At 37.7% G+C, this 15,299-nt stretch overlaps 1 protein-coding gene across 1 annotated transcript; it reads left to right on the top strand.

Moving 5' to 3' along the window:
• The first annotated feature begins 5,203 nt into the window (after nt 1-5,203).
• Nucleotides 5,204-5,632, top strand: LOC101516708 (fatty acid-binding protein, heart-like). The gene has a single exon (XM_004577092.2). It carries the CDS (start codon nt 5,229-5,231, stop codon nt 5,625-5,627), a length of 399 nt encoding a protein of 132 aa, XP_004577149.2. The 5' UTR covers nt 5,204-5,228; the 3' UTR covers nt 5,628-5,632.
• The last annotated feature ends 9,667 nt before the right edge of the window (nt 5,633-15,299 follow it).

Genomic DNA, 15,299 nt, shown 5'->3' with positions numbered 1-15,299 from the left:
CAATTGCATTTCTACATTAAAACAACAACAAAAAAAACATCAAAACCCATGAGTTGCAGCAAAATCAGTACTGAAAGGGCTATTGACTTTATAATTTGCAGGAAGGTTGACTTATATCAGAGAGAAAGTATGATATTTGTCCTTTTGGGACTGACTTATTTCACTGAGCACAATGATCTGTACATGGGCCTATTTTGTTTGCAATTGTTAACATTTTATCCTTTTAATAGCTAAGTAGTATTCCATGGAATAGAATATCATGGTTTCTTTGTTTTTCTTCTCCTTTCTTCAAAACAGTTTCTTTTATTAACTTCTTCACTGAGTCACAGATCACACAGTATCATCATTTTCTCCAAGAAGGTGTTTTGTTTTCTGATTCATTTCTTCATCGACAGAGTAGAAGGTTACCTAACTTCATGGCATTTAAAATTTTTTCAAACTTTATTCCTGTTGTTGATTTTGTTTTATGGATTTTCATTTCAGGGAATGTATAGTTAACTGTGTAATGGAGACTATCATATCCAGATGGTAAGATACAATGCAGTATCCATATCTCCTTCCAAATCAAAGATGGACTCCTAACGAAACTCTTGGATATATTTTGACAGGAGGATGTTGGACTGTCTGCCATTGCCTGTACCCTCAAGGTCAGGATACACTTCTGCAACAGAATGATGGCCTTACGAATGCTTATGAAAGACTATACTATTGTAATAATATGAGGAAAATCATCTGGGAGGAAAGTATTTGGGAAGGGGGTAAGGGAAATTTCAGAGCCTATAGAATCGTATCATAAAACACTTCTGCATGTAACACACGTGGCTTAAAAGCTGCTTTTTACTGCCAGGTCCCAATGGAAATAAATGGACAGCAATTAAACAAGCATCCTAATTATCATAAACTCTGAGGAATACACGCACAGAGTGCCAGGAGGCATTCATTCATTTTCAAGCCACAATGTGCTTCATTTAATGATAATACAAATCACCAAAGCATTTGAAATCTGAGTGAAAGTAAGACATTTTCATTAATGGAAATGTCTTTTAGAGAACCATCCTGAGTGAAGAATGACTTGCCATCTCACTCAATTTTCATTACAAAAACAGAATTCACATCACAGTGAACATGTTTATACTGACTGCAGTACATCTTCACAATCTCAAAGTTGGAGTGGAGCATACCACCACAATACCAGGCAAAGAGGGTGAACAGTAAACAAAGCAATAAACAAAACGACTTGTTGACAAGCTGAAATCACTAATTATAAGAATTCCATTTTACTTTTGTTAATTCTGTCACAAAATAATTATTTATATTTTTCTCCAAGCCTTTTCTCTATATCCATCTATCTTCACCTCATAAGATCAAAGCAGAAAATAAAACAAGAGGACAGGGATTTAACTCAGCATATAACTTGCCCCTTTTTTATTTCTATAATGTAAAATTATTTTATGATATCAATGGTAAAATTAATCATTAGATATTTAAGGAATGTCACTTTCAACCCCGTAGTGTTATCTATTAGATTCTTAACTAATTCTTATTCCTAAAATAAGTGTTGTATCAGTTTCTTAAAAGCCATTTCCTTCTTGCCTTTTTCTCAGTGACTCTTACTTTCAAATTAGTGTACGACTCTAAACATGTATTGACAACAACCTATTCATTTTCATTTAATTCTTTCTTTTTACTGACGTTCATACTACAGCTAGGGAATCCAAGCCTAAGCAATTTTCCAAACTACACAGAGTTTCCCAAAACTAATTTAAACCGGTCCGCAATACTGATTCCTCATATGTATTACCCTGTGCCTAAGAGAATGTTATGAAGGCCACTGCTGTTGATGTTGGCCGAAAAATAAATTGGGAGAGATGACCATGATGGTAGAATTTTGGGAGAAGAGTTTCTTGAAGAGAATTAGGCTAAGAGTCAATCCCCTGAATGGAGGGGGTGAGGCGGGAGAAGGGTGTGAGGATTATCAAAGGAATGACATTTAATCCCGAATAAAAGCAACAGAAAACTACGAGGCCCATTCAGAGCAATGGGCATGTATGCTTTGCAGCTGAGCCTGAAATGATTAGTCATAAGATCACTCCAAGAAGAACACTGCTGCAGAGGGCAGCCTGCCAGAGCAATGGGACCCCAGGGGTTAGTGCCAGCAAGCTGCGCTGGGGGGAGTTCAGGAGAAGTCTGGCACAGAAGGAGCCAGTGCACATCTCAAGACAAATGTAAAAAGGGGACAAATGAGGTATCCCTCACATTACTCACAAAATTTCTCATTAAGAGAGTCAATTATCACATCTGCTAAACTCAGATAATCTGAATAACTTTCCCTTGGCTTTCTTTTAACTGCAGTTGAGCTGAAAAGTGAGGTGATACAGCTGAAAAAAAGAAGGGCAAGGAAAAATGCAAGATTACTTTAAATAAAATTTGGAAAATTTTTTGGATTATCTACGTCCAAATCATTGAAATTGTATGAGAATTTTTCATAACATAAAGTGGCTTGATTTGACCCAGACCCAAGAATATATGCTCCGTTACTAAGCAGATTTAAGATAATGGTGAAGGAGAATAATAATGATAGCTCTAACTATACATATGACATCTGCATACTCAATCGAGTGGAATACATAACAATACTTGAAAAAAGGGGGAGGAAAACAGACAATCCAACCAAAGTCTGCTAGAAAACACAGCCATTGGCTCAAGAATGAGAATTTTGTATTTAATTTATCTGTGGAAGCCTAGGTTACAATTTCTTTTTGCTGTCTGTGATGACAGTCTTTGGGGGATCAATTATGTATGCAAAGACGGATTTTTCTTGTAAGCTCTTCACCCAATTAAGCTATTAAAAATATACATCGTGTTCAGTTGAAGATGAGTAAATTGCCACAGATTTTCCCACTTAGTCCTTTCCAAATCCCAGTGAATGACAGTAAAAACGCATACAGAGCAGTATGAATCTGTACAGTGCACAGAACAGAACTGAGAGGGAGATCTTCAGTTAACCAGTTTGCAACAAATTTCTGAAAGGCAATGTATTTTCAGCATATATCATGGTTAATGCCCATACTCCCTCAGGGGAAAATTAATGACAGAGGCTCCCCTGGAAGAAGAGATAAGGAATGTCAATGGACGAAATGTAATACCAGAATGTATATCAAATGTAAAAGAAAAAAAATATTGGCAAAATACCAAAATGAACAGAATTCATGCAGGAGATTTCAAGAAATGGCTTACAGAGTAAGTAGAAAAACATTAAACAAGTACTTAGATGAAAATGGGCCACTTGGATTGAAGCAGAATAGACAAAGTTCTGTTTCTCTGACTTCCTGTCTTGCCACCCCACCCCAATGCTATATTGGAGTAATATGCTCAAATTTTAAAGAAAAATTATTTTTAACTTAGAATTTCATACCCTACAAACAACAATAAGCACACAATAAATCCACATTTGGCATTATAAACCACTAGTATTTACTTCTTTATTCTTCAATTCCTGACTTTGAGAACTCACGTTGGGGATATGCTGCTGTAGGTTAAAAACAAACGAAAAAAATAGAAAAGGGTATAAAATCCCAGAAAACAGTGACTCTATCAGAGAAACACAGCTAACAAAAGTCTTACAGCGACAGCAGTATGCGATACCCAGGACATACACAGCTTACACTGGAATAGACTATCAAGGTCTACGAGAAGGAACTCACTTAGATAAAGACAATTCCCTATAAATGGATTTGAAAAACCTTAACAACGGAAAGGGTGGGTAAGGGAATATTCTGCCCCTGTAAGCAGAAAATACAAAGACATTTGAAACAATCTTAGGGGCCCTGCGCGATAGCATAGTGGTTAAAGTCCTTTCCTTGCACACCCTGGATCCCACATGGTCACTGGTTCTAACCCCAGTAGGCCGTGCCTACCTATCCAGCTCCCTGTTTTTGGCCTGTGAATGCAGCTGAGGATGGCCCAAAGCCTTGGGACCCTGCACCAGCATGGTAGACCTGGAAGAGCTTCTGGCTCCTGGCTTTGAATTGGCTCAGCGCCAGCCCTTGTGGCCACTTGGGGATTGAACCGTCGGAAGGAAGATCTTCCTCTCTGTCTCTCCTCCTCTCTGTGTAACTGCCTTTCCAATAAAAATAAATAAATCTTTTAATCAAAAAGAAACAATCTTGGGAAAAACTTAAACCAATGCAATGAGTGCCAACATACAGAACAATTATATCATGGTTTTAAAGAATTAAGGAAAAATAATAAGCAGAATCTTTTTGCCTTGATTCGAAAACCATAATTTCTACTGCCACATGTGTTATTACTATAAACCAACATTGGCTGAATTTACATTTTACAGGAAAAAAATATTTTTTTTCCATGCTATAAATGAACAATGATTACGGATCATGATCTCCAAGAAACAGATCCCACTGAAGGCATCCTGAGGTATATGGCATCTATTTCAAAAACAACTCCTAGTGTGCAACTTCCAACACATTTACTGTTGTAAGCTGTTCGTGAAGGGCTGTGCAGTTGGCCACATCCTGTCACACACCAAATGAAGCCACCTGCACCACTGCTCTCCAGGGCATCTCAATTAAATAAGAAGCCTGTCCTGTAATGGCCATGAAAGTGTTTTGCCAGGTATAGCCATGGATGTTTGCCACAGAGAGAACTGCTCAAACTGCTAGAGGCTGTGAACCCTGTTGGTGGTTTACAGTCAGTAACTTCTTGGCACATAAATGTCTGTGCTGACAGATGTCGCCTTGGCATTGGGCATACTGATGTCAGAACAGAGTACCCTAAAGACAGTGCTCCAGCATGGAGACCCAAGAAACTACAGAGGCCTCTGGGAAATTCTGGTGGGTTCTGCACGAAAGGTCTTTGACTCTGTAGCTATGATTGATGAAGTGACCACCTAAGAAATGTTTGAAGAAGGAAGGTGGAGAGGAAAAGATTACATCAGTGATTCAATCTATGATATTTTGATTAGTTAGCCAAATCAAAACTATAAACTGAACGGTTATTTCTCTCATGAATATTCTTGTTAATTATTTATCTCATGAATGATGAAAAATTTAAAAAGCATACTGAAATTTATTTTTCATAACATTCTAAAGTACACAATTGCTGTGTTCTTCATTTTAACAAAATTCCAAGTATAAAAAGCATCACGGCCGCCGGTCCTGGAGTCTGCAGGCCTGCTGTGGCGCAGCTCACCAGCCTCACTCAGTCCCACCATGGTGGACGCCTTCCTGGCCACCTGGAAACTAGTAGAAAGCAAGAATTTCGATGACTACATGAAGTCACTCGGTGTGGGTTTTGCTACCAGGCAAGTGCCCAATATGACCAAGTCCACCACAATCGAGAAGAAAGGCGACGCTATTGTCCTAAAAACACAGAGTATCTTCAAGAACACAGACATCCGCTTCAAGCTGGGGGTGGAGTTCGATGAGACCACAGCAAATGACAGGATGGTTAAGTCCATTGTGACACTGGATGGTGACAAGCTTGTCCATGTGCAGAAGTGGGATGGACAGGAGACGACATTAGTGCGGGAGCTAAGTGACGGCAAACTCTTCCTGACGCTCACCCACTGCAGTGCAGTTAGCACTCGCACTTACACGAAAGATGCGTGACAGGCCCACGCACTTACACGAAAGATGCGTGACAGGCCCACGCCAGCACCCACTGCTCCTCTGCCAACCAGCTACCCCCCAACTCGGCACCACACTGCCTCAGTTTTTTTCCTCTTGTGTTTTGTATAAACCTGCCTTAGTTGGGGGAATTCTTACAGGGTAAGGTAGCATCAGCCTGGATCCAGTTTTAGTTCTCATTGTGTAGGGTTTTTTTTAAAAATCGCATTGAGGGTGCTCTGAGGTCAATAAAGCAGAACTAAGGCCAAAAAAAGATTTATACCTGAGACATATCAAACACCCCAGACAGATTGCTTATTAGTTATTATCATTTTTAGAGGTAAATAATAGAGAAAGAGAAATAAACACAGATGTGAAGATAGTGGAATAGATCTAGCAATAAATGAAGCAAGGAAGAAGTAAAAGACTAGAACTTTAATTCAATCAAATATCAACCCTTATTAGCTAATTAAATTTGTAATCAACCAAACAAGACAGTGTGAAAAGCCAGGACATCTGACACCTCCTTGGCCCCTGACATATTAACAGTTTAACTAGCAGTATCTGTCCTTGATTACATTCAAGACTGAAATCCAAACACTCATACAGCGTAAAGTGCAAGCCAGTGAACAGGATTTAGGATGCAGAGATATTTTTTTGTGGGCAATTAACATTAATCGGGCTATAATAACCAAGGTACAACAAATACCTCAATGCTTTTGTTCAAATCAAGTCAAATTGAGGACTGGCTACATCATTTACTTAGTTGAATAAAAAGTCTCATCTTGAATCTTCTTGCTTTATTTCTTAGGCTGTGCCATAATTTAACACTATGATGATCCTGTTGTCCTTCGCTGAGGATGATATTATTGCCTGCAGAAAAGTTAACAACGTCCACCCCAGGACAAGAAACCTCAGAACCTGAGAGTACAAAGAGGAAATGACTTTTCATTGTTTTGGTGATCACAATATCCAAACAAGATATCAATCTGTTTCTTAATGACTTGCTAAAAATTGCAAGTCATAATTTGTTATACTAGTATATACCAGTATATTTGAATACAAAATGAGCATTCCCCTTGATTCTTGAACATTCACTTTACTTGTCATCCAAGGATCTGTCTACTAACGGAGTTCACTAGCACAACTAGATAGAAAGCAATGGCACCATGGCATACCAAGTGAAGCCTCTGCTGTGTCACCGAAATCCCATTTGGGCCCCGGATCAAGTTCTGGCGGATGAATGGTCCAAGACCTTAAGCCCCGCAGAAATGTGGGGGTTTCAGAGAAGCTCCAAGGTTCCTGGCTTTGGCCATTTCTACCATTTGGAGAATAGAACAGCAAATGGAAGATCAATTTCTCAGTCTCTCCTTCCTAATTCTGACTTTCAAATAAAAATCTGCAAATTGTTTAGCATAGAAAGAGTAACTAAGAATCCAAGATTCTAGGTTTTAACGCTCATGACTTTAAGAGGTTTTCCTCCTATATAACAACTTGAGAATCATGAAGAGTTTTCGTCAGATTCATGCCCCCCAAAAAATAGATTTAGCATTTTAGATGCAAAAAAAATTCTACCAAAAAATCCTAAAAAGAAAGGAAGTGGAGGAAAGGGTGATAAAAGGAAGAGAAGAAAGCAAAGGAGAAAAGTTACAAGGGAGGAAGGAAGAAGGAAAGAATGAATCAGGTTGGGAGTAAGAGGGACCCACAGCAAGCATAGAGGCAGAAAAATAAGAGGCAAGTAAGGAAATAATAAAAGATGGTTAAGACATAAAAAACTAGCTTTCACCAAATAATGCAACAAATATAAACCTTACTCTGAAAGTCCCACTGCCTTTTAAAAGATACAGCTTCAAATCTCAGAATGTCTCAGGCAGTCTTGGAGTGAAGACCTGCCGGATTCTGGTTAAGACTGCTTGATTTCAGCTTCACTGTGTTAGCCAATACAGGCACAAGGTCTATGAAAACTTCTCACTAAGTCTGTAATACTAAGGAGGATGTGAGGACTTAGCTCGTGGCATTACAATATGACATTCCTCATGAGGATCTTCTGAAGAAATTCCTCACTTCACAGTATAATGAAATGTGACTTTTACTTATGCTAAGTCACCTAACTGGTGGTATTCATTTTCACACCAGCGTTTGGGAATGGAAGAGACATACAGGTTGTTCTTCTTGGACTTGTTCTGGATTTCGTGTAGCCCTGTTTCTTCCACAGTTCTACACATGTGCTTCAGTATGTTACTGTTCAAAATATCTCCCTGTGGAAAGTATACTGAGTAGTTTTCATATCGTCAAAAATCTCAAGTAAGTAGCACACAGACTGTAAGTATTTCTATTTAAAACACACAAAAATAAATGTATGGACTGCTGAGTAAAAAAATAGATAAAAATAAAAACAAAAAAACCTAGTACCAAATGCTTTGACCTGGAAAAAAAACTTAGTTCTGCAGTTCCAGGCTTTTAGTAGCAAGATTTTAGTGCACTTAATGATTTCAAAGGTTAATTTTATGTAATGTGAATTCCCATATGTATAATAGAGCAAACTGGAAATACATTACAGAACAAAATTTATAAATGAATATCTTTATGGCATGATTAATACAAAATGAAGAAATGTTTGGACTCATAATAACCACCTGCTTCCATTCTGCTGCTTTCCATGAGAAATTCAAAATCAAATTATGTTAAATAGCAATTAGTTACAAACTCTTCAGAGGAATTATTTAGTTGTATTTCCAGTAAAGCCAAGGCTTCATAAAATCCATTAATTAGTGTATCTTTTGTCTCAGCAGGGATGCTAAAAAATGAAAATCTTGAACTTCATTTAACCTTTAAAAGACTCCCTGTAGATCCAGCTTGAAATTCTCTGAAGAGTTGAGGGAGTCAGTTATTACAGAAAAAACATCTAGTAAAATCATGATAAAAATGGCTTATTGGCCTGGTAAAATGACTCAATGGCTAAATCCTACCTTGCAACTGCCAGGTTCCAATAGGGACATTGGATCATGGTCTGGGTGCTCCACTTCCCATCCAGCTGCCTATCCATGGCCTGGGAAACGAGTTAATGATAGCCCAACGTCTTTCTGGGAGATCTGGAAGAAGCTCCTGACTCCTGGATTCAGTTCAGCTCAGCTCTGTCTGCTGTGGCCACTTTGGGACGGAACCAGCAGACAGAAGATCTTTTTCTGTCTCTCATGCTCTCTGTACATTTTCCTTTCCAATAAAAATAAATAAAACTTTGTTTAAAAAAATGGGTTCTGATACATCTCTTTCAAACAATAGCCAAAACTACCTTGTCCAATTATAATTTTTTCTTGATTTACTTGACTGTTTGCATTTTATCTGAGAGAAGAAAACAGAGAGGAATCCTGCCGACCTGGTATATTTCCCAAATGCCCACAGCAGCTGGGTCTATTCCAGGCCAAGTTCAACAACCAGGAATTTAATCTGCTTCTTCTGTGGGGGTTGCTCATACCCAAGTACTTATGCCATTCTGTGTTACCTCCCAAGGTATGCCACAGCAGGATGCTTGGCATTAGAAACAGAGAAAAAACTTAAACCCACGCCCTCTGATAAGGGATGCAGATGTTCCAAGAAGTAGTTTAACTGTTGAGCCCCAAACACATGCACCAACTTAGTGTCTTGAAACTGTTGTACACAAGTGAGCAGATACAGAACACTGCCAGCCACTGAAAAGTTGTAGAAGTCTTTTACTGTTGGCAGTGCAGAGTGGGCTTGAGCCCCCCAAATCTCTCTTCCACAAACTTATATCACTAACCAGGTGCAACTCTGGGAGACTGAATGATGAAAAATTACCAACTTTGAAAGCTTTTGTTGGGGAACCAGGAGAAACCCATTTTTCTTCTGAACATGTTGAACAGCCTATCCAGGGGGTTGAGCAGTCCTGCCAAGCAAGATGCAGTTATCTCAGCTGGGGTACACTCTCACAAATGGAGTTACGGTTACCTTCCAAGGATGCAGTCCAACTCAACATGGAGCTCTTTATCTCAGGTATGTTATTTCATAATAACATAAATAACAATTTTGCAGTTTTAGAGGTGAGAAATACATTTTTCTAGGGTAAAGTATTGCTGTTATCAGAGCTTTGTTTCTCTTGATGTTGGGGTGGGAATGTACTCCAATGCCTTTTCCAGCTCCTAAGGAACTCCAACTCCTTGGGTTGCAGCTTCTTCTTGCATCGTTAAAACATACATCGTCAAAACATGTCCCTGCTTCACTCCTTCTAATCATTTTCACAACGACAGTTATGATAACATTATATTCACCCAGACACCGCAAGAAAATCTAAATCTCCAAAGTTTCTGAACTTAATTACACCGCAACATTCTGTCAGTCTTCTAAGTAACCATCAAAGTACAACAAATAAGACATAGGTATCTTGGGATGGAGCCTTCCATCTTCCAGCACCCAATTATTCACAGCTATTACACATCCAATACATATTTATCCACTGCAATATCCCCTACAGTTTCAATTCATCACAGCAGATTCAAAATTAAAATTCTCATCAAAATTTCATTAACTCTTGTTGTAATTGAGTTATACTATCATACAAAAGTAATGCAATACTATTTTCCTAATCTGTGATTTTTTTCATGAATTCCACATTATATAATATTACTAAATCTATCTTTCAAATTCACAGGCATATGTTTACATATCATGTGAATATGTGAATATGATAAAATGATAAAATTGTTAAATCTATGTGTGCTTATTGACTTCTATTATTTTTCTATGTTGTTCTGTAAGAAAAAGACAAAGAAATTTAACCTAAAAACCAATAAACTAAGTTTTATCCGCTCAAAAGTTCCACTTGGTAATTAATTTATCTAAATAATGTCTAGGAGGACATGAGGAACCTCAGTACAAATTTCGCCAGCTGTGGACTTGTGAAATCAGAAAACAAATTATCTACTCCCAAAATACAGTAACAGAGCAGAGTAGGCTAATAGTTAGACATGCCCATTCAAAAGGGAGAGATGTGGAAAACTGACAGCAATCACTGGTCCGAAGCCAAATGAAATGCAATTGGTCAAAGTGCACTAGGTTGCAATGCCTGAGAATTACACCTTGTGCTTTACAATTTTGCCCACTTGGTCCTTACTTCACCTATAAAACTTCATTCTTGGTTTTCATTGCAGGGGCAGAAAGCATTTGGTGGAGTATACATCAGAGATGGAGAGAAAATGTTTGTCCATGGCTCAGTAATGAAATACTAAAAAACTATATGATTTTTTAAAAAGGAGAATTAAAAAACAGTCCTCCTATTAAAAATCTACACCAAAGATACCCAACATTTGACAGAAGACCTCTGCTGCTTTAGAGCTTTGTGAAAGCTGTAACCTCGAAATACCCTGTGCCCATCTCAAACAATATACTGAGAAATTCTGTTGTCAAGTTATGTACATTACTGCTAAAAGAAGCAGAGTAACCTTGAGGAAACAGAAAATTTGGTATGGCAGCCTTTGTCTCTGAGATCATTGCAAGGATCATTAGTGACAGGTGCAATTTAGAAAAATTGCAGGGTCCAGCACTGTATCCTAGTGGCTAAAGTCCTCACCTTACACGCGCCAGGAATCATATATGGGCACCAGTTCCTATCCCAGCTGCTCCAGTTCCCATCCATCTCCCTGCTTATGGCCTGGGAAAGCAGTAAAGGATGGCCCAAAGTCTCAGGATCCTGTACCCAAGTGGGAGACCTGGAAGAAGCTCCTGACTTTGGATCGGCTCAGCTCCAGCCATTGCAGTCTCTCGGGTAGTGAACCAGCAAATGCAAGATCAATCTTTGTCTCTGTCTCTCCTTTTCTCTGTAAATTTGACTTTCCAATAAAACAATTTTTAAAAAAGAAAAAACTTTCGTAAATCTTTTGCAGACAACAGAGTCTGTCTGACTTAAATCTATTAATGTTTGATTTGGCAGAAACAATTACCCTGAAGGTATTTTTGCTAACCTCCAAATTTATGTTGGGCACAAGTGTTTTGAAGATGTTTATAACTCAAAGGAAGATGAAGCTTTCACTGTTACAAGGTACACATAAAGATAGCAACTTACGGGCCCGGCGGCGTGGCCTAGCGGTTAAAGTCCTCGTCTTGAAAGCCCCGGGATCCCATATGGGCGCCGGTTCTAATCCCGGCAGCTCCACTTCCCATCCAGCTCCCTGCTTATGGCCTGGGAGAGCAGTTGAGGACGGCCCAATGCATTGGGACACTGCATCCACGTGGGAGACTCGGAGGAGGTTCCTGGTTCCCAGCTTCGGATCGGTGCGCATCAGCCAGCTGTGGCTCACTTGGGGAGTGAATCATCGGACAGAAGATCTTCCTCTCTGTCTCTCCTCCTCTGTGTATATCTGGCTATAATAAAATGAATAAATCTTTAAAAAAAAAGATAGCAATTTATTTTGCTCTTTATGTTGGATTAATTTCACACTTAGAATTTAATATGAAGAAGCTTATTTATTTTAGATAAGAGTTTTCACTAGCACAAAGTTGTGATGTCTCTGAAATATGAGTAAACCAGAACCAAAACCAGAGGGAAGAATCTAGCCATCTGACATCTGCAAAGTAATGCATTATAGAAATCGAACTGTTACATCTAAATGTGATTAATGACAAGTTTGTTCATCCCAGGTTCAATTTCACAGAAACTGGAAAAAAGTGATATGGGTCACCAGGATTCAAGGGCATGCCAATACTTAAATGCTTTGTTGCCTTTAACTCCTGCCTTACATGACGAGTATAAAAAGGTGACATATGTAAGTCCAGTTGATAAAACTAGTACAGTAAGTCAAAAAGATTGTGCTGCGATAACCTACAAAATGTTACACAGCACAGATGTGCTTTCCTGAACGTAGAGCAGCTAACACAGTGAGAATAAACCATGACTTCATAAGAAGGAATGGAGGAAACTAAATCACTTTCATAAACATTTCCCTTTTAAAAGGTACATACACATTGCATTTCATCTCTATTTTTATATGTATGTAAGAGCCATGGAGACTAATTTTCACTGTTTTATTTTCTACAGTGTCTTTGTTTCATGCTGTGTTTCCCTTAGGGGAGAAACAAAATGGGAAATGATTCTCACTGCATTCAGGGCCTTTCTCTAATTCCAGACACCTCACTCTTGGCATCAATACTCTTTGCACTTGAACATCTTGGCACTGCCTAAATCCACTTTAAGGAACCTAGTTGCTAGGAAGATTTCTACCAGGTCATAGATGTGATTATATAAAAACACACAGAAGAAGAAAGAAAAAAATCCAACCACCAACAGAAATAATTCTTAATGATGCAATCTTATCCCCAAACATACGGTTTTTTCAAAAATGTTTGCACTAAAGGAATATGCTTTGTGATTTTCTATATTTAATATATAATGTGATTATATAATATATACACCATATGATATACTATAATACTATATTACTATAATATAGTACTATATTATAGTAAATAATTATATAATATGAATGTGTAATATGATTATATAAAATAGTATATTATATAATATAGGTTATATTATATAATATAGTAAATGTATTGAGACTGTCCCTGTCATGACTTTTGATATTTTGTGCTAGGTTTTGATTGCTTTTCCTCAAAACTGAAATTTTCTGAAACAGAGCAATCACTTCAAACATGTGTGTTAACTATATATGTTTGATGATACCTTCCTTTATTTTAAAATCATATGATTGAACTTTAAAACAGCACCAATCATTTAGTACATATTTAAAAAGTTTTAAAAATTAAAAGGCATAACAATTATTAACTCTGAGCGTTCCTGAATGGATAACATTAAAATTGATTATATGATTGCAGTGCACTCTTACATCCAATAGACTTACATTCTAAACAAGATTGATGAAAGAACCATGTTCCTATAGTCAAAGAATACCCAATTGGGTGTTTTGTATTTGTGTTTTTGCCTTGGTCTTTATTTTGCTTTTGTCCTCAGCAAATAGCTAAGGAAAGATTTTAGAAATAATTTGAAAGAAAATTTGTAGAACAGGCAGGAGGAGACATTCTGGTCTAGTTTACTTGTAGAACCCAAAGATTTACAGCAGAACAGGCCACAAGAAAGCAGAAAGGGCATTCTGTTTTGCCTTTATCATATACTTTGGAGGAACAACACACAGAGAACTGAGGAAAACTGAATAGAAATCAAAACTGAGAGAGTGGAAAGATACATGCATACTCAATTTACTACATGCACAGTTGTTCCTGGAATTTACCTTCACCTGTGAAGGCTGCAGTGAAAGTGGGATTACAGTCAATTACAGTACCTACAGTTTACAGTGTATTCACTGCATATGCTCATTGTACAGGCACTGATTTTGGTGCTACAGATAGAGTTTCTAAAGAATACACAGCCTGTTCACTCTGCAGAAGATACACTCCACTTACATTACAGTGCAGAAATAAACACAAAACTGAGATTGGAGGAGGACATGAAGATAAAATTATCATACAAACAGCAAATAGATTGCAACGGTGTTTGGGAGGAGAGTGCTCATTTCATTGATCCCCTAAAACGAGGGAACCTGAAAGCTCACATTTGCCATAAAAAATCTATTACATTAGGTTAATCCAGATTGAGCTTTAGCAAAATTACACCTACCTAATGAGAGCTATCATTAAAGCAACCAGCAGTGGGTGTGAGAGCATTCATTATTCTTTCATCAGTTATTCCCATGATTCATACAAGTGTACTTCATCACAGATTTATTAGGCCTAAAATCCCATATTATAAGGTAATTCAAAGTCTTATCAAGGCAATGAAACTATTATGCAAGAATTTCTGAATAACAAATGAGCTATATTAAAGGAACAAAAAGAGAAAAAAAAAAAAAAAAACAAGCCCCAGGGAGCTCACATATTTGAAAAGTAATCATGAAACAGTAACTATGGAATTATAGTCAAAACTACCACATTTGTGTTATTCAGTTCACTCACTCATCTGCATAGCATTGCTGTTCTGAGAACTTCTATAATATAATAAAAATGACTCAGTTATGCCAAATCAGTGGATGATGGTATTAAAAGTGTAACCTTCATTTCTGGGAATCCAACAAAGTCGAAACTTACATACAGTATTCATGTTCCTTTCCCTTCAGTAAGTCTAGGCAACAAAAAGACTTATTCCAACTGTCACTTATCCAAATTCATTTAAAAATAAGAATGATGGTCATGAGGCAACATAACTAAACACTGAATTAAATTGAAAAATAACTCTATGGTTGTTAAAGAAAAAAGAAAAAAGCATATGTTAAATATGAAATAAATAGTTAGGAAGTAGTTACAACGACCACAACTCATACTGGAGTAGCCACGTTGCAATCCAGATTCTAATTGCAGACTCCAGTTTCATGCTAATGCAGACCCAAAGAGGAACCAATGATGGCTGAAGTAACTTGGGGTCTACCCCTGCTCTTGGCATGGGAGAGTACTATCGTTTCAACATTGTGAAAGAAGGACATCAAATAAGGCATATTTTGTATAGGACCTGGGCAGCAGGCATAAGGCTTGGAGGGTAAAATCACATTGAAATTCCTAGAAAAACATGAAAAAAAAGTAGTGGTACATGTAATTTGAGAAAGCTATAGGAAAAACCTGCCTTGATTTTTCTTAATGAACCTCAAGTACGGCTTG

This window comes from Ochotona princeps, chromosome 5, assembly GCF_030435755.1.
Source record: "Ochotona princeps isolate mOchPri1 chromosome 5, mOchPri1.hap1, whole genome shotgun sequence".
NCBI classification, from domain to species: Eukaryota; Metazoa; Chordata; class Mammalia; order Lagomorpha; family Ochotonidae; genus Ochotona; species Ochotona princeps.
The sequence above is the reverse complement of the archived record's forward strand: the minus strand, read 5'-3'. Positions and strand labels throughout refer to the sequence as shown.